The sequence below is a fragment of the Dendrobates tinctorius genome, unplaced genomic scaffold (assembly GCF_039654945.1).
Source record: "Dendrobates tinctorius isolate UK_male_01 unplaced genomic scaffold, ASM3965494v1 ptg000223l, whole genome shotgun sequence".
Classification (NCBI taxonomy): Eukaryota; Metazoa; Chordata; class Amphibia; order Anura; family Dendrobatidae; genus Dendrobates; species Dendrobates tinctorius.
Genome location: NW_027361890.1, coordinates 22,428,753 through 22,449,567, shown reverse-complemented (window position 1 = coordinate 22,449,567; position 20,815 = coordinate 22,428,753). Strand labels below are relative to the sequence as shown.

General features: G+C 50.7%; 2 protein-coding genes across 2 annotated transcripts in view; one reads left to right on the top strand and one right to left on the bottom strand.

Moving 5' to 3' along the window:
- The window catches only part of ZNF341 (zinc finger protein 341), a 35,783-nt gene extending 21,984 nt beyond the window's left edge, over nucleotides 1-13,799 (bottom strand). The window contains exons 1-2 of the mRNA XM_073555399.1: nucleotides 13,651-13,799; nucleotides 955-1,065 (exon numbers count right to left, since the gene is read on the bottom strand). Of these exons, the coding sequence (XP_073411500.1) occupies nucleotides 955-1,065; nucleotides 13,651-13,747 (208 nt within the window). The 5' untranslated portion in view covers nucleotides 13,748-13,799. The remainder of the gene's footprint in view (nucleotides 1-954; nucleotides 1,066-13,650) is intronic.
- Nucleotides 13,800-13,996: 197 nt separating this feature from the next.
- Nucleotides 13,997-20,815, top strand: part of PXMP4 (peroxisomal membrane protein 4) — a 30,541-nt gene continuing 23,722 nt past the window's right edge. Inside the window, exons 1-2 of the mRNA XM_073555400.1 lie at nucleotides 13,997-14,227; nucleotides 17,890-17,952. Of these exons, the coding sequence (XP_073411501.1) occupies nucleotides 14,115-14,227; nucleotides 17,890-17,952 (176 nt within the window). The 5' untranslated portion in view covers nucleotides 13,997-14,114. The remainder of the gene's footprint in view (nucleotides 14,228-17,889; nucleotides 17,953-20,815) is intronic.

Here is a 20,815-nt window from a genome sequence, read left to right as displayed (position 1 = left end):
TTGTTTGCTTAGTCGTGTGGTGTAAATGTCTCATCAGTTATGGAGCCTTTATATAGAGAGAACCATATCCTGCATATAGGCTCATTATTCACGTCTATCATCATGTACTATCACAATCCAGACTGTGGGCATTAGATACAGATAGACTCGGGCAAGGTTTTATAATATACTCATATACTCCCAATAATTTGGGTATGCACATGGTTGGGCAACCCTTCTACAATGATGGCTCACACCTAGTTCCCAGAAGTGAGGGCGAAAATAGACAAAATACAGGTGGGCCGGTGCACAGAACTCCTCAGCCACAAAAAGGGGGGACCGAGTGCCCGTGCTTGGTTTGAACAGTCATTTTGTGTGCTTTGTTTGCTTAGTCTTGTGGTGTAAATGTCTCATCAACCTTTATATAGAGAGAACCATATCCTGCATATAGGCTCATTATTCACGTCTATCATCATGTACTATCACAATCCAGACTGTGGGCATTAGATACTCGGGCAAGGTTTTATAATATACTCATATACTCCCAATAATTTGGGTATGCACATGGTTGGGCAACCCTTCTACAATGATGGCTCACACCTAGTTCCCAGAGCAGTGAATGTAGGAAGTGAGGGCGAAAATAGACAAAATACAGGTGGGCCGGTGCACAGAACTCCTCAGCCACAAAAAGGGGGAACCGAGTGCCCGTGCTTGGTTCGAACAGTCATTTTGTGTTGAAAGATTCCCTTTAATTAAAAGGCTTCTGAGAATTACAGTTTATGGCATTTTACAGATTTATTGAGCACCGCCAGAATTGGTGGTGGTAAAATTTCCATTAATAAACTCAAAAATGTAAAAAAAAAAAAAAAAAAAGGATCTGCCAAGTAATCAGTTTTTAATAGTTCTTAGATGTTTTCAGATATATGGGACCCAAATACAACCTCAAAAAAAATATGAAAAGCACCGTCGTCATACCAAGTCCCTGGAGGGCTGCAGAATTGCTGACGTTTTGAGCTGTGTGGTCAGACACACCACCCTGTCCATCCAGCAGGGACTGAACAGCAAGGACCGTCTGGTTGTCCATACCTAGAAAAGAAACAAGTCCGTTTTAAAGAGAAGCCTGAGACTGCTGTATATTGATGTGTGACATCTGAGCAATGACATATCACTGAGGCGTCATTCTCGGGATCAGTTGGCGCACCAGATCCAGTCGAAATGATATCCCATTTGTAGAATATATATATTTCAGAATTCTAGGTTTTTTTGCTTTTTTTTTTACTACATACATGCAGTTTTAAAGGGGTTGTCCCCTTTCAACAAACCTTTTTCCTACATGCTCAGTTATCAGTATAAAAAGTCAATAAAAACTGCGCTTGCTTACCTTTCTCTGTTTGGCTGCAGCGGTTAGGTCACATCAACAGCGCTGCAGCCAATCACTGAGCTCAGCAGCTCTGTCAATGACAACATGAGGCCCTGGGCTCACTGATTGGCTGCAGCACTATCGCCACTGTAGAGAAAACAACTGACTTCGGGCCAGTCCCAGAGATGAAGAGCTAGACAGGGGGGAGTAAGGAAAATGGTTTCTTTTTTTTTTAAGATGTGATCCGAGTCTCTGGGAAAAATTTTGATGTAAATGAGACAACTTAATTTTTCTTTGTCTCATTATTTAAATAGTTGCCTCCTTTTTTCCTGATTAGTGGGGTCGAATTTAGAATGTCCACGGTGCGGCTGCTATTATTTGTTTCCTATTCTTAGCTGAGTATCTTGCACATGAGGAAATTACGTCTCAACCAACAAGAAAGCCTTCTCATAGTTCTGCTTCTATGGATGAGGATGCGTGCCGAATATTGGGAGATCCAGGGCTCCTCAGTATAGCGTCAAGATTGGATCTTAAGATGGTATGGAATCAAGGAGGCTGGTAACCTGACAACGCCGGTCGAATATTACAGAGTAAATTGTATATTAACAGACATGAGGCCAAATGTTTGTCCAAATCTTTTCGTGAATATTCCTATGAGGCTGTCAAGTTTGGATCAGGATACACACGGATGGTCTGACACCTGAATGAGGACTCACCAGCTTCTGCTCCCTCATGACCCTGCTGGTCACATGACAGGAGGAGAAGGAAGCACTGTCAGTGCTTCTTATACTGTACACACTGATCAGGAAGGCAGAGAGAGTAATAAACCATCACTGCTTTCTCCATGAGTGTTGGCTCCCCACTCCTGCAGCTGTGACTCTACAACAATCCTGTATAAGGTCACTGCAGTTATATGTGGGGCAGCCCAGACATATAAGACCTTGGTTGGTCCAGTAGAAGTTTCTATTATTCTCATCAAATGCTGCAGCACCATTTGGACAACTTGATACTGTGTAGGTATTCACTCCCCTTTCCCCCAAATGCTAACTTCCTGTGTGCAATTGATTTAGAACTTTTCAGGAGGGAATAACGGAGGAACAGCACAACACCAAGTGGAATGAAAAGATGCTAGAAGTATTTACTGACACAGCCTTTCTCTTTGTAATTATAGAATTTTGTGATGGGTCACATAGGTTCGTCAGAGGCAGGGTCGGACTGGCCATCTGGCAGTTCTGGCATTTGCCAGCGGGGCTGTTACCCTGCTGTGGACTGCTCATTCTTCTGAAGCCCCTTTGATGTGGTGAGAGGAAGGAGCAGCTCAAGAGCAGGAGGAGGCACGGCCTGATCTCCTCTGCTCACCTGAGCAGTAGTGAGACCTCTCTGGTCCCAGCAGTGGGACAGGAGTCAGCAGTCAGGAGGGAGGGGCTCTCTGAATGAACATTGAAGCTGTCTGTCTGTGATGAGAGAGGAAGTTCAAACAGAGAGTAACACAATCTACACCAGTTGCTGTCCCTGCAGCTCCATCAGTCTCTTGTTTCCAATGTTCATACTGGAGGGGGAGAGAAGTCAGAGCTGCAGCATGTGTGTAATAGTCTGCTGTTTATATGCAGCAATTTCAGCTCTGCTGTATTGTTATTACATCCATTTAAACCTTTGTTGGCAAACCTTGGAAAATACGGACAGAAGTATAAGCAGATCTCTGTTAGTAATCTGTACATTAAAAAACTGAGTGTGCATAGAAAGCAGAAGGGTGAGTGTAATCCTGTGTGCGACTAATGTGGAGTCAAAAATACATGTACAACAAGCAGACAGTGGGACTATGCCAAGAGGCAGCAGAGCTGTGACTCGAGTGTACTGTACAGGCAGCCATAAATTATATAACTCATAATATTAGTGTGCGCTTGGAACACTCATAAACAAGAGGGAAATCTAAATTAGGTGGTTATAGAAAGAAAGAAAAAACCTCTTATACAGTGGGGCAAAAAAGTATTTAGTCAGTCAGCAATAGTGCAAGTTCCACCACTTAAAAAGATGAGAGGCGTCTGTAATTTACATCATAGGTAGACCTCAACTATGGGAGACAAACTGAGAAAAAAAAATCCAGAAAATCACATTGTCTGTTTTTTTTTCATTTTATTTGCATATTATGGTGGAAAATAAGTATTTGGTCAGAAACAAAATTTCATCTCAATACTTTGTGATATATCCTTTGTTGGCAATGACAGAGGTCAAACGTTTTCTGTAAGTCTTCACAAGGTTGCCACACACTGTTGTTGGTATGTTGGCCCATTCCTCCATGCAGATCTCCTCTAGAGCAGTGATGTTTTTGGCTTTTCGCTTGGCAACACGGACTTTCAACTCCCTCCAAAGGTTTTCTATAGGGTTGAGATCTGGAGACTGGCTAGGCCACTCCAGGACCTTGAAATGCTTCTTACGAAGCCACTCCTTCGTTGCCCTGGTGGTGTGCTTTGGATCATTGTCATGTTGAAAGACCCAGCCACGTTTCATCTTCAATGCCCTTGCTGATGGAAGGAGGTTTGCACTCAAAATCTCACGATACATGGCCCCATTCATTCTTTCATGTACCCGGATCAGTCGTCCTGGCCCCTTTGCAGAGAAACAGCCCCAAAGCATGATGTTTCCACCACCATGCTTTACAGTAGGTATGGTGTTTGATGGATGCAACTCAGTATTCTTTTTCCTCCAAACATGACAAGTTGTGTTTCTACCAAACAGTTCCAGTTTGGTTTCATCAGACCATAGAACATTCTCCCAAAACTCCTCTGGATCATCCAAATGCTCTCTAGCAAACTTCAGACGGGCCCGGACATGTACAGGCTTAAGCAGTGGGACACGTCTGGCACTGCAGGATCTGAGTCCATGGTGGCGTAGTGTGTTACTTATGGTAGGCCTTGTTACATTGGTCCCAGCTCTCTGCAGTTCATTCACTAGGTCCCCCCGCGTGGTTCTGGGATTTTTGCTCACCGTTCTTGTGATCATTCTGACCCCACGGGGTGGGATTTTGCGTGGAGCACCAGATCAAGGGAGATTATCAGTGGTCTTGTATGTCTTCCATTTTCTAATTATTGCTCCCACAGTTGATTTCTTCACTCCAAGCTGGTTGGCTATTGCAGATTCAGTCTTCCCAGCCTGGTGCAGGGCTACAATTTTGTTTCTGGTGTCCTTTGACAGCTCTTTGGTCTTCACCATAGTGGAGTTTGGAGTCAGACTGTTTGAGGGTGTGCACAGGTGTCTTTTTATACTGATAACAAGTTTAAACAGGTGCCATTACTGCAGGTAATGAGTGGAGGAAAGAGGAGACTCTTAAAGAAGAAGTTACAGGTCTGTGAGAGCCAGAAATCTTGATTGCTTGTTTCTGACCAAATACTTATTTTCCACCATAATATGCAAATAAAATGAAAAAAAAAACAGACAATGTGATTTTCTGGATTTTTTTTTCTCAGTTTGTCTCCCATAGTTGAGGTCTACCTATGATGTAAATTACAGACGCCTCTCATCTTTTTAAGTGGTGGAACTTGCACTATTGCTGACTGACTAAATACTTTTTTGCCCCACTGTAAGTGCTCTTTATGTAGCTGGATAATAGCAATTAGAAATAGACAATTGTAAGACCTCAGAAGAAGTGCTTAAGGGAAATATATATATATATAGATGCTGGTGGCAATCTTAGTTTTAACCTGAACAATCATTAAAAACTAAAACGGCATGAGTGAGGGTAAAAACCTGAAATCACTGAACAGGTTAAAATAGCGCTTTTTGCTCCAGCGCTTGGAAAAAGAGGGGGGGTTTGTACACAGGGGTAAAGACGAGTTACAGGGGCTGCCCCGGCCGGTGGCAGCCTCCTGTCAGTGTACCTCCAGCTGTGGAGTAGATGTGAGCGGCCTCTCGTGCTCCCAGCGTCTGTGAGCTGCTCCAGGTGTACAGGACCTTCGTGATGTGAGTCAGCACATGACCACGTCGGTTTCACTTGCTGGTGGTTGCGGCCGGGGCAGCCCCTGTAACTCGTCTTTACCTCTGTGTACAAACCCCCCCTCTTTTTCCAAGCGCTGGAGCAAAAAGCGCTATTTTAACCTGCCCCGCTTACTGGAGTGAGGACTTCGCATCGCATTATCTTTACATGTACCGCTCTCTGACTTGTGCATTTACTATTGTGGCTACTCTGCACAGCCGTTCACAGGCTGCTATTTGACTTCGACTTCTTTTTTTTTTAAGCTACTATCAGGGAGAATTACCCTGCAGTATATAACCTGTTCAGTGATTTCAGGTCTTTACCCTCACTCATGCCTTTTTAGTTTTTAATGATTGTTCAGGTTGGAACTAAGATTGCCACCAGCATCTATATATCTATATATATATATATATATATATATATATATATATATATATATATACACTCACTGGCCACTTTATTAGGTACACCTGTCCAACTGTGTATTAAGACTTAATTTCTAATCAGCCAATCACATGGCGGCAACTCAGTGCATTTAGGCATGTAGACATGGTCAAGACAATCTCCTGCAGTTCAAACCGAGCATCAGTATGGGGAAGAAAGGTGATTTGAGTGCCTTTGAACGTGGCATGATTGTTGGTGCCAGAAGGGCTGGTCTGAGTATTTCAGAAACTGCTGATCTACTGGGATTTTCACGCACAACCATCTCTAGGGTTTACAGAGAATGGTCCGAAAAAGAAAAAAAATCCAGTGAGCGGCAGTTCTGTGGCCGGAAATGCCTTGTTGAAGCCAGAGGTCAGAGGAGAATGGGCAGACTGGTTCGAGCTGATAGAAAGGCAACAGTGACTCAAATTGCCACCCGTTACAACCAAGGTAGGCAGAAGAGCATCTCTGAACGCACAGTGCGTCGAACTTTGAGGCAGATGGGCTACAGCAGCAGAAGACCACACCGGGTACCACTCCTCTCAGCTAAGAACAGGAAACTGAGGCTACAATTTGCACAAGCTCATCGAAATTGGACAGTAGAAGATTGGAAAAACGTTGCCTGGTCTGATGAGTCTCGATTTCTGCTGCGACATTCGGATGGTAGGGTCAGAATTTGGCGTAAACAACATGAAAGCATGGATCCATCCAGCCTTGTATCAACGGTTCAGGCTGGTGGTGGTGGTGTCATGGTGTGGGGAATTTTTTCTTGGCACTCTTTGGGCCCCTTGGTACCAATTGAGCATCGTTGCAACGCCACAGCCTACCTGAGTATTGTTGCTGACCATGTCCATCCCTTTATGACCACAATGTACCCAACATCTGATGGCTACTTTCAGCAGGATAATGCGCCATGTCATAAAGCTCGAATCATCTCAGATTGGTTTCTTGAACATGACAATGAGTTCACTGTACTCAAATGGCCTCCTCAGTCACCAGATCTCAATCCAATAGAGCATCTTTGGGATGTGGTGGAACGGGAGATTCGCATCAGGGATGTGCAGCCGACAAATCTGCGCCAACTGTGTGATGCCATCATGTCAATATGGTCCAAAATCTCTGAGGAATGCTTCCAGCACCTTGTTGAATCTCTGCCACGAAGAATTGAGGCAGTTCTGAAGGCAAAAGGGGGTCCAACCCGTTACTAGCATGGTGTACCTAATAAAGTGGCCAGTGAGTGTATATATATATATATATTTTTTTTTTTTTTTTTTTTTTTTTTCCCTTAAGCACTTCTTCTGAGGTCTTACAATTGTCTATTTCTAATTGCTATTTTCTCGCTATTATCCAGCTACATAAAGAGCACTTATAAGAGATTTTTTTTTTGTTTTTTTTCTATGTGTTCCAAGCGCACACTAATATTATGAGTTATTTTACCTTATTTCTTTGACACCCTTGTGACAGGTGTCTTAGTGTTTGCTGCTGGAATTACACTCATACACAAGCGCCACTGAATCTCTCTCTCTATACATACACACACACACACACACACACGCATACAAATAAAGGGAACACTTAAACAAAACCATGTAACTCGAAGTCAATAATACTTCTGTGAAATCATCCTGTCCAGTTATAAAGCAACACCGATAGTGAATCAATTTCTCCTGCTGTTGTGCAAATGGAACAGACAACAGGTAGAAATGATAGGCAATTAGCAAGACAAACCCTATAAAGTGGTGATTCTGCTGGGGGTGACCACAGACCATTTCTCTGTTCTCATGCTTTGTGGCTGTTGTTTTAGTCTCTTTTACATTGTCATTGCTCTCACCCCTAGAGAAACTGTACAGTAGCAGGAGGCAGTGTCTACAACCCACAGAAGTTGCTCAGTTACTGCAGCTCATCCAAGATGGCACATCAATGCAACTGTGGCAAGAAGGGTAGCTGCGTCTAACAGCAGAGTGTCCAGAGCATGGAGCAGACACCAGGAGACAGGTCAGTACACCAGGAGATGTGGAGGGGGACATAGGAGGGCAACAACACGGCAGCAGGACCGCCACTTCCTCTTCCTTTGTGAAAAGAGGAACAGGAGGAGCAATGCCAGAGCCCTGCAAAATGACCTCCAGCAGGTCACTAACATCCATGTGTCTGCTCAAACTGTCAGAAACAGACTCATGAGGGTGGTATGAAGGCCCGACGTCCACAAGTGGGTGTTGTGCTCACAACCCAACACCATGCAGGGCAATTGGCATTTGCCAGAGAACACCAAGATTGGCAGATTTTACCCTAGTGCCCTGTGCTCTTCACAGATGAGAGCAGGTTCACACTGAGCACAAGTGACAGACGTGACAGAGTCTGAAGACGCCATGGAGAACATTCTGCTGTCTGCAACATCCTCCAGCATGACTAGTTTGGAAATGGGTCAGTAATGGTGTGGACATTTCTTTGGAGGGCAGCACAGCCCTCCATGTGCTAGCCAGAGGTACCCTGACTGCCAGTAGGTACCGGTATGAAATCCTCAGACCCATTGTGAGACCATATGCAGGTGCACGGGGCCCTGGGTTCCTTCTTTGCATGACAATGCTAGGCCTCATGTGAAGGTTGAAGAGTGTCAGCCTGCCCATTTCCCAGACCTGAATCCAATAGAACACATCTGGGACATCAAGTCTCGTTCCATCCACCAAAGCCACATTGGACCACAGACTGCCCAGAAGTTGAATGATGCTTTAATAATGCAGGTATGGGAGGAGATTCCTCAGGAGAACATCCCAGCCTCATCATGAGCATGCCCAGGCGTTGTAGGCCCAAAGTCCACAGATGGGCGTTGCGCTCACAGACCAACACCGTGCAGGATGCTTGGCATTTGCCACAGAACACCAGGATTGGCAAATTCGCCACTGGCGCCGTGCTCTTCTCAGATGAAAGTAGGTTCACAATGAGCACGTGACAGAGTCTGGAGACATCGTGGAGAGCGATCTGCTGCCTGCAACATCCTTCAGCATGACCGGTTGGCAGTGGGTCAGTAATGGTGTTGGGTGGCATTTCTTTGGAGGGTAGCTCGGCGTTGGGCTGTGAGCACAACCCCCATCTGTGGACGTCGGGCCCTCAGACCATCCTCATGGAGTCGGTTTCTAACCGTTTGAGCAGACACATGCACATTTGTGGTCTGCTGGAGGTCATTTTGCAGGGCTCTGGCAGTGCTCCTCCTGTTCCTCCTTGCATAAAGGCTGAGGTAGCGGTCCTGCTGCTGGGTTGTTGCCCTCCTATGGCCCTCTCCACATCTCCTAGTGTACTGTCCTGTCTCCTGGTAGTGCCTCCAGCCTCTGGACACTACGCTGACAGACACAGCAAACCTTCTTGCCACAGCTCACATTGATGTGCCATCCTGGATGAGCTCCACTACCTGAGCCACTTGTGTGGGTTGTAGAGTCTGTCTCATGCTACCACGAGTGTGAAAGCACAACCAACATTCAAAAGTGAGCAAAACATCAGCCAGAAAGAATTCGTACTGAGATGTGGTCCCCACCTGCACAACCACTCTTTTATTGAGGGTGTCTTGATAATTGCCAATAATTTCCATCTGTTATCTATTCCATTTGCACAACAGCATGTGAAATTGATTGTCAATCAGTGTTGCTTCCTAAGTGGACAGTTTGATTTCACAGAAGTTTGATTTACTTGGAGTTATAGTCTGTTGTTTAAGTGTTCCCTTTATTTTTTTGAGCAGTGTATATCTGCAAAGATGGAGATTATTTTCTGGATTCTAGATAAACATGTAACAAGGGCACTTCCTGTAGTGAGATCCCAATTCCTGTGCAGGCATCCTCTGCAGGATTGGGATCCCAGGGCCTGTGCAGCCATCATCTGCAGGACAGGTGTTAGGCATCGGGTTCCTGTCTCTGCACAACAGGAATCCCGAGCCTTACCTTCTGCGATCTCCCAACCGCAGAGGAGACTGTTCAGCATTGACGACGATCTCGGCGTCTTACCCAAACTAGTACTGTCGGTCTGGTTGCTGCTGCCATCCCGGCATCAGCTATAACAACCTGACCTGTCCTTCTTTCTGGCTACTGAGCATGCCCGCGGGTTGACCTCTCATTGGAGGTAAGGGGTCACATGCTCAGGTCCTATTACTTCCCCGATTGGTCCACGAGGAAGGCCCCGGAAGGACGCTGCTATAAAAGGTTTGCATGGCCACTAGGCGCTGATAGTGTGCTTTCCAGTAATAGGCTAGGCTGGTTAGTGGCGTCCGCCAGTGCGGCGCTGCATGCACTTTGAGCAGTTTATCTTTAGTTACTTTATCCTGGCTTCGCAGTTGCGGTGCCTAACGCTAGTGGTCTAGAAGGACTTTAGCCCTGTGTCCTTGGGGAAGAGTCCTGTGACTGTACACCAGCACTCACCTCGCCGAGCTCTGTGAGCGTTAACAGGCTCCGGTGTTTATGTTCCGCGGTTCTGGTGCAGTAACAGAATCCGCCTCTGTACACACCAGGTGACGCTAACCCGCCTGTGTTCAGTTAGTATATTGCCATACAGCACCCGCCATTACTGAGCAGCAGGTAACATCTCTGCACGGTGGACCCCGGGCTGCGAACGCACCTCGATACCATATTTTATTATTTGGTGCGTTCCGCTAGCCCTAACAATGGAGATCCTAGCGCCGGTGCAGGCATCATCTGCAGGACGGGGATCCCAGCGCCTGTGCGGGCAGCATCCGCAGGACGGGGATCCCAGAGCCTGTGCGGGCAGCATCCGCAGGACGGGGATCCCAGCGCCTGTGCGGGCAGCATCCGCAGGACGGGGATCCCAGCGCCTGTGCGGGCAGCATCCGCAGGACGGGGATCCCAGCGCCTGTGCGGGCAGCATCCGCAGGACGGGGATCCCAGCGCCTGTGCGGGCAGCATCCGCAGGACGGGGATCCCAGCGCCTGTGCGGGCAGCATCCGCAGGACGGGGATCCCAGCGCCTGTGCGGGCAGCATCCGCAGGACGGGGGTCCCAGCGCCTGTGCGGGCAGCATCCGCAGGACGGGGGTCCCAGCGCCTGTGCGGGCAGCATCCGCAGGACGGGGGTCCCAGCGCCTGTGCGGGCAGCATCCGCAGGACGGGGATCCCAGCGCCTGTGCGGGCAGCATCCGCAGGACGGGGGTCCCAGCGCCTGTGCGGGCAGCATCCGCAGGACGGGGGTCCCAGCGCCTGTGCGGGCAGCATCCGCAGGACGGGGGTCCCAGCGCCTGTGCGGGCAGCATCCGCAGGACGGGGATCCCAGCGCCTGTGCGGGCAGCATCCGCAGGACGGGGGTCCCAGCGCCTGTGCGGGCAGCATCCGCAGGACGGGGATCCCAGCGCCTGTGCGGGCAGCATCCGCAGGACGGGGATCCCAGCGCCTGTGCGGGCAGCATCCGCAGGACGGGGATCCCAGCGCCTGTGCGGGCAGCATCCGCAGGACGGGGGTCCCAGCGCCTGTGCGGGCAGCTTCCGCAGGACGGGGATCCCAGCGCCTGTGCGGGCAGCGTCCGCAGGACGGGGGTCCCAGCGCCTGTGCGGGCAGCGTCCGCAGGACGGGGGTCCCAGCGCCTGTGCGGGCAGCGTCCGCAGGACGGGGGTCCCAGCGCCTGTGCGGGCAGCGTCCGCAGGACGGGGGTCCCAGCGCCTGTGCGGGCAGCGTCCGCAGGACGGGGATCCCAGCGCCTGTGCGGGCAGCGTCCGCAGGACGGGGATCCCAGCGCCTGTGCGGGCAGCGTCCGCAGGACGGGGATCCCAGCGCCTGTGCGGGCAGCGTCCGCAGGACGGGGATCCCAGCGCCTGTGCGGGCAGCGTCCGCAGGACGGGGATCCCAGCGCCTGTGCGGGCAGCGTCCGCAGGACGGGGATCCCAGCGCCTGTGCGGGCAGCGTCCGCAGGACGGGGATCCCAGCGCCTGTGCGGGCAGCGTCCGCAGGACGGGGATCCCAGCGCCTGTGCGGGCAGCGTCCGCAGGACGGGGATCCCAGCGCCTGTGCGGGCAGCGTCCGCAGGACGGGGATCCCAGAGCCTGTGCGGGCAGCGTCCGCAGGACGGGGATCCCAGCGCCTGTGCGGGCAGCGTCCGCAGGACGGGGATCCCAGCGCCTGTGCGGGCAGCGTCCGCAGGACGGGGATCCCAGCGCCTGTGCGGGCAGCGTCCGCAGGACGGGGATCCCAGCGCCTGTGCGGGCAGCGTCCGCAGGACGGGGATCCCAGCGCCTGTGCGGGGATCCCAGCGCCTGTGCGGGCAGCGTCCGCAGGACGGGGATCCCAGCGCCTGTGCGGGCAGCGTCCGCAGGACGGGGGTCCCAGCGCCTGTGCGGGCAGCATCCGCAGGACGGGGATCCCAGCGCCTGTGCGGGCAGCATCCGCAGGACGGGGATCCCAGCGCCTGTGCGGGCAGCATCCGCAGGACGGGGATCCCAGCGCCTGTGCGGGCAGCATCCGCAGGACGGGGATCCCAACGCCTGTGCGGGCAGCATCCGCAGGACGGGGATCCCAGCGCCTGTGCGGGCAGCATCCGCAGGACGGGGATCCCAGCGCCTGTGCGGGCAGCATCCGCAGGACGGGGATCCCAGCGCCTGTGCGGGCAGCATCCGCAGGACGGGGATCCCAGCGCCTGTGCGGGCAGCATCCGCAGGACGGGGATCCCAGCGCCTGTGCGGGCAGCATCCGCAGGACGGGGGTCCCAGCGCCTGTGCGGGCAGCATCCGCAGGACGGGGGTCCCAGCGCCTGTGCGGGCAGCATCCGCAGGACGGGGATCCCAGCGCCTGTGCGGGCAGCATCCGCAGGACGGGGATCCCAGCGCCTGTGCGGGCAGCATCCGCAGGACGGGGATCCCAGCACCTGTGCGGGCAGCATCCGCAGGACGGGGATCCCAACGCCTGTGCGGGCAGCATCCGCAGGACGGGGATCCCAGCGCCTGTGCGGGCAGCATCCGCAGGACGGGGATCCCAGCGCCTGTGCGGGCAGCATCCGCAGGACGGGGATCCCAGCGCCTGTGCGGGCAGCATCCGCAGGACGGGGATCCCAGCGCCTGTGCGGGCAGCATCCGCAGGACGGGGATCCCAGAGCCTGTGCGGGCAGCATCCGCAGGACGGGGATCCCAGAGCCTGTGCGGGCAGCATCCGCAGGACGGGGATCCCAGCGCCTGTGCGGGCAGCATCCGCAGGACGGGGATCCCAGCGCCTGTGCGGGCAGCATCCGCAGGACGGGGATCCCAGCGCCTGTGCGGGCAGCATCCGCAGGACGGGGATCCCAGAGCCTGTGCGGGCAGCGTCCGCAGGACGGGGATCCCAGAGCCTGTGCGGGCAGCGTCCGCAGGACGGGGATCCCAGAGCCTGTGCGGGCAGCATCCGCAGGACGGGGATCCCAGAGCCTGTGCGGGCAGCATCCGCAGGACGGGGATCCCAGCGCCTGTGCGGGCAGCATCCGCAGGACGGGGATCCCAGCGCCTGTGCGGGCAGCATCCGCAGGACGGGGATCCCAACGCCTGTGCGGGCAGCATCCGCAGGACGGGGGTCCCAGCGCCTGTGCGGGCAGCATCCGCAGGACGGGGATCCCAGCGCCTGTGCGGGCAGCATCCGCAGGACGGGGATCCCAGAGCCTGTGCGGGCAGCGTCCGCAGGACGGGGATCCCAGCGCCTGTGCGGGCAGCGTCCGCAGGACGGGGGTCCCAGCGCCTGTGCGGGCAGCATCTGGAGGTTGGAAGCACACCTGTGTGCACAGGGCAGTGATGACCGAGGCGCCATAGACATTGTCCTCCATAGATGCTTAGTCCCCACCCTCCTCCCTGGGACTGAGCTTTTCCCGGAAGCCTGCTCCCCTCTGCTGTGCATAACCTCTGTGCTCTTCCACCAGCCGCCCTCCCCCCGCTCTACAAACAGAATGAAAAACCATCAACCATTCTGATGATTTTACCTTCAAATGCCTCAAATATTGCTTGCGCCATCTTGCAGGCTGCAGATGTCCTAAGAGCAGCATTATGGGAAATGCGTCTAGGCGCAATCCCTGGCATGGCCAGCAGAGGGCGGCGGACCACACGTGAAGTCTTCTAATCGTATGAGAAACTTTACAAGTCAAACACCATTTGCTTAATTATGAGAAGATGGCAAACAATCTATAGGTACAAAGCGCAAGACAGTCACAGGGTAAACACCCACACGGTGTATACATAGTGCATCACGATGGGAGAGGTTTGGCCCGACGGTTGGGTGAGCCACAATGTAATAAAATAGGGACCGAGTGCAAATAGCTGTTCCACGGAACTAAGTGCAGGTAGACGTTGTCCTGCACGGACAAAATTAATGGTTGCACTACACCTACTGTGGAACGCAAATGGTCTTTGAACCCGGAAGTGGAGAGCTGCAGTGCAAACTGTCAGAATGGCAGGAGCTGTGTTACCGAGGTCTGTGCTCCGGGCTGTGAATGAGCTGCTCAAGAGGAGGCGATATCGCGCTGCACTGGCCGTAATCAAGGGGTTCCGCAATGGAGCAGTGTGAGTGCAGACATGGAGGAGGACATGGTGGGCTCCTGGTACCAGGGAAGGGTCTCTGGCGCCACACACTACCCTGTTGTCCATGCAACGCGATGGCTAAGGAGGTGATCATAGCCATAGTGGAGACAGAGACCAGGAATGATGGCTGCCTTAAAGGGGTTTCCCAACAATCAGCACTTGATATTAAGCAGGGGTCCTGTGCCCCCTTTATGAATGGAGCAGTGCAGCCCAGCTATTGGCCACACAACCCCTGGGCAGATGCTCCATGTAGAATGGCTTCCCTGCGTCACACGTGCCTGGGTCGGAGTCTTATTGTTGCATTGTCGTTCCCTTTACTAGAACAATACTGCAATGTACCGATTGCCCAATTCTAAGATTACAGTGCGGCCAGTGTGCAGCCACCGCAGCCTCTTCAAAAGCTGGTTGGAAAGCGATGCCGATAGTCAATCAAGTACTGATTGCTGATGGCTTACTTTTTGGATGAGCTGTTGATTTTTAAAGGCTTGATACATTTGCCAACAGATTTTTTTTTAAGGACAGAGCCCCTTATTACAGCAGTGTGTCACTTCCTGGACTTCTTGTAGTTTGGATAAAACGCTTTATCTGCTGCAGCTCGGCTAGTCCTCTCAGTGATGCGCTCCTGCTATGTAGTCGCCAACATTCCTGAGCTCTGGCCACTAATTGGCAGAGTGGGGCGAGAGCTGTCAGTCAATGGTGCAGGCGGGGTTAATCAGAGCTGTTCATTGAGAAGTCCTGGATATCTGCAGCAGATCATCAAAACTACAGCAAGAAGCCCAGTAACTGACAGCCCTGGAAGCAGGATCTCTGCCTGTATATTATGCTGCTCTCAGAGAGGGAAGCAGAAATCTGATGACAGGTTCCCTAAGTTAAAGGGTTTTTCTAGATCAGTTCCCCATGGTTTGCTGTCAGGAAGGTCAGGGCCACACGGCAAAAATGTCCAACTTGAAGCCTGCAATGAGTGTAAGAATTGTCATTGTGGTTAAGATGCGACCATAAGCACAAGTGTTCGTTACTTGAGTTTCCCTACGGTGCTCAGGTATGCACGAGTGTCGCAGGAACTCCAGTGACATGTTCGCTTCCCCGCGGCTGCATGTTTCTCAGCTCGAACGCCCACGATACTCCGAGTATACCCGAGAATCCTAGGCGAACTCAAGTAACGAACACTTGGACTCAGCACTAGTATGTAGGTAAAAATCTGAGCCTGCTAGACTTCACAACTTAAAAAGTCACGGTGTAGCCCCGATGTAAATGGAAAGCGTTCTTGCTGACCTCTAGCGAAGGACAAGCTAGAAGTCTAGATTCCAGGCTGCCCCTTACACAGGATAACCTGGGCTGTGTACAATCCTAACACAGAAAACACATGAAAAAATAAGCGTGTGTTAAGACAGCAGTGTAGACACCTTACGTACGAGTCAAAACTGCTAACATAGGTAGCGGACTAGAGTAGGGACTGATCGTCCTTTAACATGAGGAGGGAAACCAAAACGACCACAAGTCCAAGGGAAGTAATATTATATTAACTTTATTAAATATTCAGTGAGACAGGATTTGTCAATGACGAAGGCTAGCATCCGAAACATGTTGGGGCTTATTCACGGACCGGGAGAGCCCCTGCCCGTGTTCCCTCCAGGCACAATTGCTTTCTTTTCACATCAATAATGCACTAACTTGAGCTATTACCATGCGGCCAGTGCAGTTTGTACATCTCATTGTACTCAGTGCCTTGTTAATGCATGGCAGGATTTTCCCACTCAGGCAGGGGTCACACGTGCGAGTGTGATGCGAGAAACTCTCGCATCAATACCTGGCACTGCCACCGGCACTCGGAGCGCTAAGCTGCATAGAAATACATGCAGCCGCACACTCCGGTCCCGAGTGCCGGTGGCAGTGCCGGATATTGAGGCGCGAGACTCAGGCGAGTTTCTCGTATCACACTCACAAGTGTGACCCCCCCCCAACCTTACACATACCTTCAGAACACTGTCGGGGCACTAATATAATTGAGCTGTGGGATACTTTAGCTCCCTTGTTTCTGCGTTTATTGTGCATTGTGGGCACATGTGAATCTGTCCACTTCTCCCCATACTTGTCTCATTGAATATTTAATAAAGTTGATATAATTTTCTTCCTTTTGGACTTTTGGTCGTTTTTGGTTTCCTTCCCCCCCTTTGCATACAGTTGTGGCAAACTCTCATTTGTGAGAAGTTTGAAATCTGGTGCAGGGGAGGGGGTTAGTGTGTGGAAGCAAAAAGAATGTTTTTTTTTTATCCACTGACGTGACAATAGAAAATGTGAGGCAGTAAAACATCAACTAAAGTAGACAGCTGTGTAACATTTCTTCCTGCAGTCATTGCAGGGGTTGTCCTGGATTGGGAAACAGTGTCACTACGACTGAGCTGTAATACCAGACATGGCCAAAGGACAAGAGTGGAGCTGTTTCTACTTATCCTGGAGAAATCCTTTAGGGTACGTTCAGGAATTGCTGCGGTTTTGGCGCTGCGTGTTTCTGCAGCGTCAAAACCGCAGCTGCCAAATGTTACAGCATAGTGGAGATATCCCATGTCCACTATGCGTACATCTGCACCTATGGAGACGGACATGCAGCTCGTCTTTCCAGACCGCAGTGCGTCAATTTCTCTTCAGGAGATGCTAGTCTCCACAATTTGAAATTACATTGCTAGAATGTATTGAACGCGGTGAATCTGCACAGTTCAGTAAACACATATGGATTTACCTAATAATTTTAACTATCCCTGTGTTGCCAATTCAAAGTTTTACCATAACCAGGTTCCTCACATGTTCTCACATGTTTTATGCATTTAATTGCCCTCTGTGTCTGTACTGTTACATATTTAGGCTGTTCATGCAGCGTTACATGGAACCCTCCTACACAAAATTAACAAGTTCGGGCCAACATTACAGGGATTGTCCAGCCTTAGGGTACAAGTCTGCAGTTACTCTATTGTGCCAGGAGCTGCAGGCCCATGACCTTAAGTATGTGATTTGCATACATGCAGAGACCTTTCTCAGCCTCGCTCAATGCAAGTGTACTAAGCAAAACTGGATACGTCTAGTCAAAATGTGGCCGGAAGTATGCAAGTCGCATACTTGTGGTCACATGACCACCTGCTCCCGCATCCCGGCATCGGAGAATACTGACAGCGCATTGGCTATGTAACTGCATCCTTTTACCTTAACACCGGACAACCCCTTTAATGCCTCAGTGGGACTAAAACGTTATGGGACAAAAGCCACCATATGTCCTACTGGACTCCTTATGTAACGAGATCATTAGAGGTAGCCACATTGGCACGTCAGCCCATCTCCTAGCTTCAGGTATCTCGTTCTTGCCATGATGTCGCCGTAACGTTCAATATGAAGCTGTGTGTGGCCACACAATTTCTCTGCAAATCTATTGTGTGACTTACAGAGAAAGATCAAAATAAGATTTCATGACATCCATGTTTATCACTCAGTCTAGAGAACCAGGGAAGGTCCAGGTTTGGTAGTTTTGGGTTCAGTATATTCATCTTATTGGGACTGCAGCAGGCTCTTTTACCCTGCGACCTGTAGTAATATGATCCATCTACAATGAAAAGTTGGTTTCTTTATTACATTAATTTTTCTTTTTTTTTTTTAAGATATGGAGCTAAGATCCGGGCCCCGCATGCACTGGTGATGACATTCCTGTTTAAGAGTGGAAGGTGAGCTATTGTCTATAGGGGATGAAGGTTGTAGAACTGGACAGGATTCGACTTAGAGGGATAGTTTTGTCCTCTTTTTGGTGAAAAGTGTTCATTTCTTGCAGCCATGCTTTCTTTGTCTTGTATGACTTTATCTATGCAGGTAGCTGCTTTGCGGAGTAATGACATCTCAGACCCAGATGCATTATTTTCCTGAAGGAGAAGCTGAATCTAAAACAGCATTTGGGGGCTTTATTTAATAACTTCTATTGTGCTATTGATTAAAGAGGCTGGCCACTACTTTTTATTGATGGCCTATCCTTAGTGGTACAGATCTGCTGTACCCAGCCGCAGTCTCTGTAGAAATTGCAGAGTCGCTGTGTTCCAGCAGGATCCGAGAACTTCCATCCACCGGCGGTAACAGCTAATGGGCTGGGGTGTGACACCCAGCTCACCCACAGATAAGCTGTTACTGGGTGTCAGATATTGATGGCCTATCCTTAGTGGTACAGATCTGCTGTACCCAGCCGCAGTCTCTGTAGAAATTGCAGAGTCGCTGTGTTCCAGCAGGATCCGAGAACTTCCATCCACCGGAGGTAACAGCTAATGGGCTGGGGTGTGACACCCAGCTCACCCACAGATAAGCTGTTACTGGGTGTCAGATATTGATGGCCTAGCCTTAGTGGTACAGATCTGCTGTACCCAGCCGCAGTCTCTGTAGAAATTGCAGAGTCGCTGTGTTCCAGCAGGATCCGAGAACTTCCATCCACCGTCGGTAACAGCTAATGGGCTGGGGTGTGACACCCAGCTCACCCACAGATAAGCTGTTACTGGGTGTCAGATATTGATGGCCTATCCTTAGTGGTACAGATCTGCTGTACCCAGCCGCAGTCTCTGTAGAAATTGCAGAGTCGCTGTGTTCCAGCAGGATCCGAGAACTTCCATCCACCGTCGGTAACAGCTAATGGGCTGGGGTGTGACACCCAGCTCACCCACAGATAAGCTGTTACTGGGTGTCAGATATTGATGGCCTAGCCTTAGTGGTACAGATCTGCTGTACCCAGCCGCAGTCTCTGTAGAAATTGCAGAGTCGCTGTGTTCCAGCAGGATCCGAGAACTTCCATCCACCGTCGGTAACAGCTAATGGGCTGGGGTGTGACACCCAGCTCACCCACAGATAAGCTGTTACTGGGTGTCAGATATTGATGGCCTGTCCTTAGTGGTACAGATCTGCTGTACCCAGCCGCAGTCTCTGTAGAAATTGCAGAGTCGCTGTGTTCCAGCAGGATCCGAGAACTTCCATCCACCGTCGGTAACAGCTAATGGGCTGGGGTGTGACACCCAGCTCACCCACAGATAAGCTGTTACTGGGTGTCAGATATTGATGGCCTGTCCTTAGTGGTACAGATCTGCTGTACCCAGCCGCAGTCTCTGTAGAAATTGCAGAGTCGCTGTGTTCCAGCAGGATCCGAGAGCTTCCATCCACCGTCGGTAACAGCTAATGGGCTGGGGTGTGACACCCAGCTCACCCACAGATAAGCTGTTACTGGGTGTCAGATATTGATGGCCTATCCTTAGTGGTACAGATCTGCTGTACCCAGCCGCAGTCTCTGTAGAAATTGCAGAGTCGCTGTGTTCCAGCAGGATCCGAGAACTTCCATCCACCGTCGGTAACAGCTAATGGGCTGGGGTGTGACACCCAGCTCACCCACAGATAAGCTGTTACTGGGTGTCAGATATTGATGGCCTGTCCTTAGTGGTACAGATCTGCTGTACCCAGCCGCAGTCTCTGTAGAAATTGCAGAGTCGCTGTGTTCCAGTAGGATCCGAGAACTTCCATCCACCGTCGGTAACAGCTAATGGGCTGGGGTGTGACACCCAGCTCACCAACAGATAAGCTGTTACTGGGTGTCAGATATTGATGGCCTAGCCTTAGTGGTACAGATCTGCTGTACCCAGCCGCAGTCTCTGTAGAAATTGCAGAGTCGCTGTGTTCCAGTAGGATCCGAGAACTTCCATCCACCGTCGGTAACAGCTAATGGGCTGGGGTGTGACACCCAGCTCACCCACAGATAAGCTGTTACTGGGTGTCAGATATTGATGGCCTAGCCTTAGGCAGGACAACATCACCTGTATGTCACGCTGCAATGATAAAATTATGCCAGGCCAGCTAGTCAAAAGAAAAGGCTTGGATGCTGGGAGGTAGGAGGTGGTTTTGTGGCTCCCGTCCAGCGGCCATACATGACTTTTTTTATACATATTACATACAACAAATGGCTGCCCTGTTCCCCATCGATTTTTCAAAACACATCTGAAAGGTGTACTCTTCTTGTATGTGGGGCACGCACAGAGCGCTCTACAGGCTCATTCAAAAGATTGTTGGTCTATACACCACCGTGTAACCAAAAGTCCCACCGAATGGCAGATTTTTGCTGTATATATTATATTTTAAATAAAAATTGTAAAATGCCAATTATACTTTCAAAACTATGGCAAAGAAATGATTTTCTGTTTGGAGTGGAAGTCAGGTCCGTATGTATCCAGAGACCTGCTGTTTTTATTAGCCCATGTATTAGCACAGCTTCTATCCTGCACCTATTACACATGAAGACGCTTTCCTCCTTTTCTGTATCCTGTTTGCCTGCCAGCACTGAAATACTTTCTCCCGTATACATGCTGGAAAATAGTCTATGTACAACCCCCTCACTGACACTAACTCTAAGGCCGTATAAATCATCAGAACGCAGTGCACAACCTAGCCAGTGGCTCTCCCGACCTGAGCACGAGAGCGGCTTAGAAATACATAAAGCTGTCACGCTCAGATACGGAGAGCTATCGCTCAGTCTGTGCACTGTGTTCCGATCTCGCTCCCATTTGCACTGCT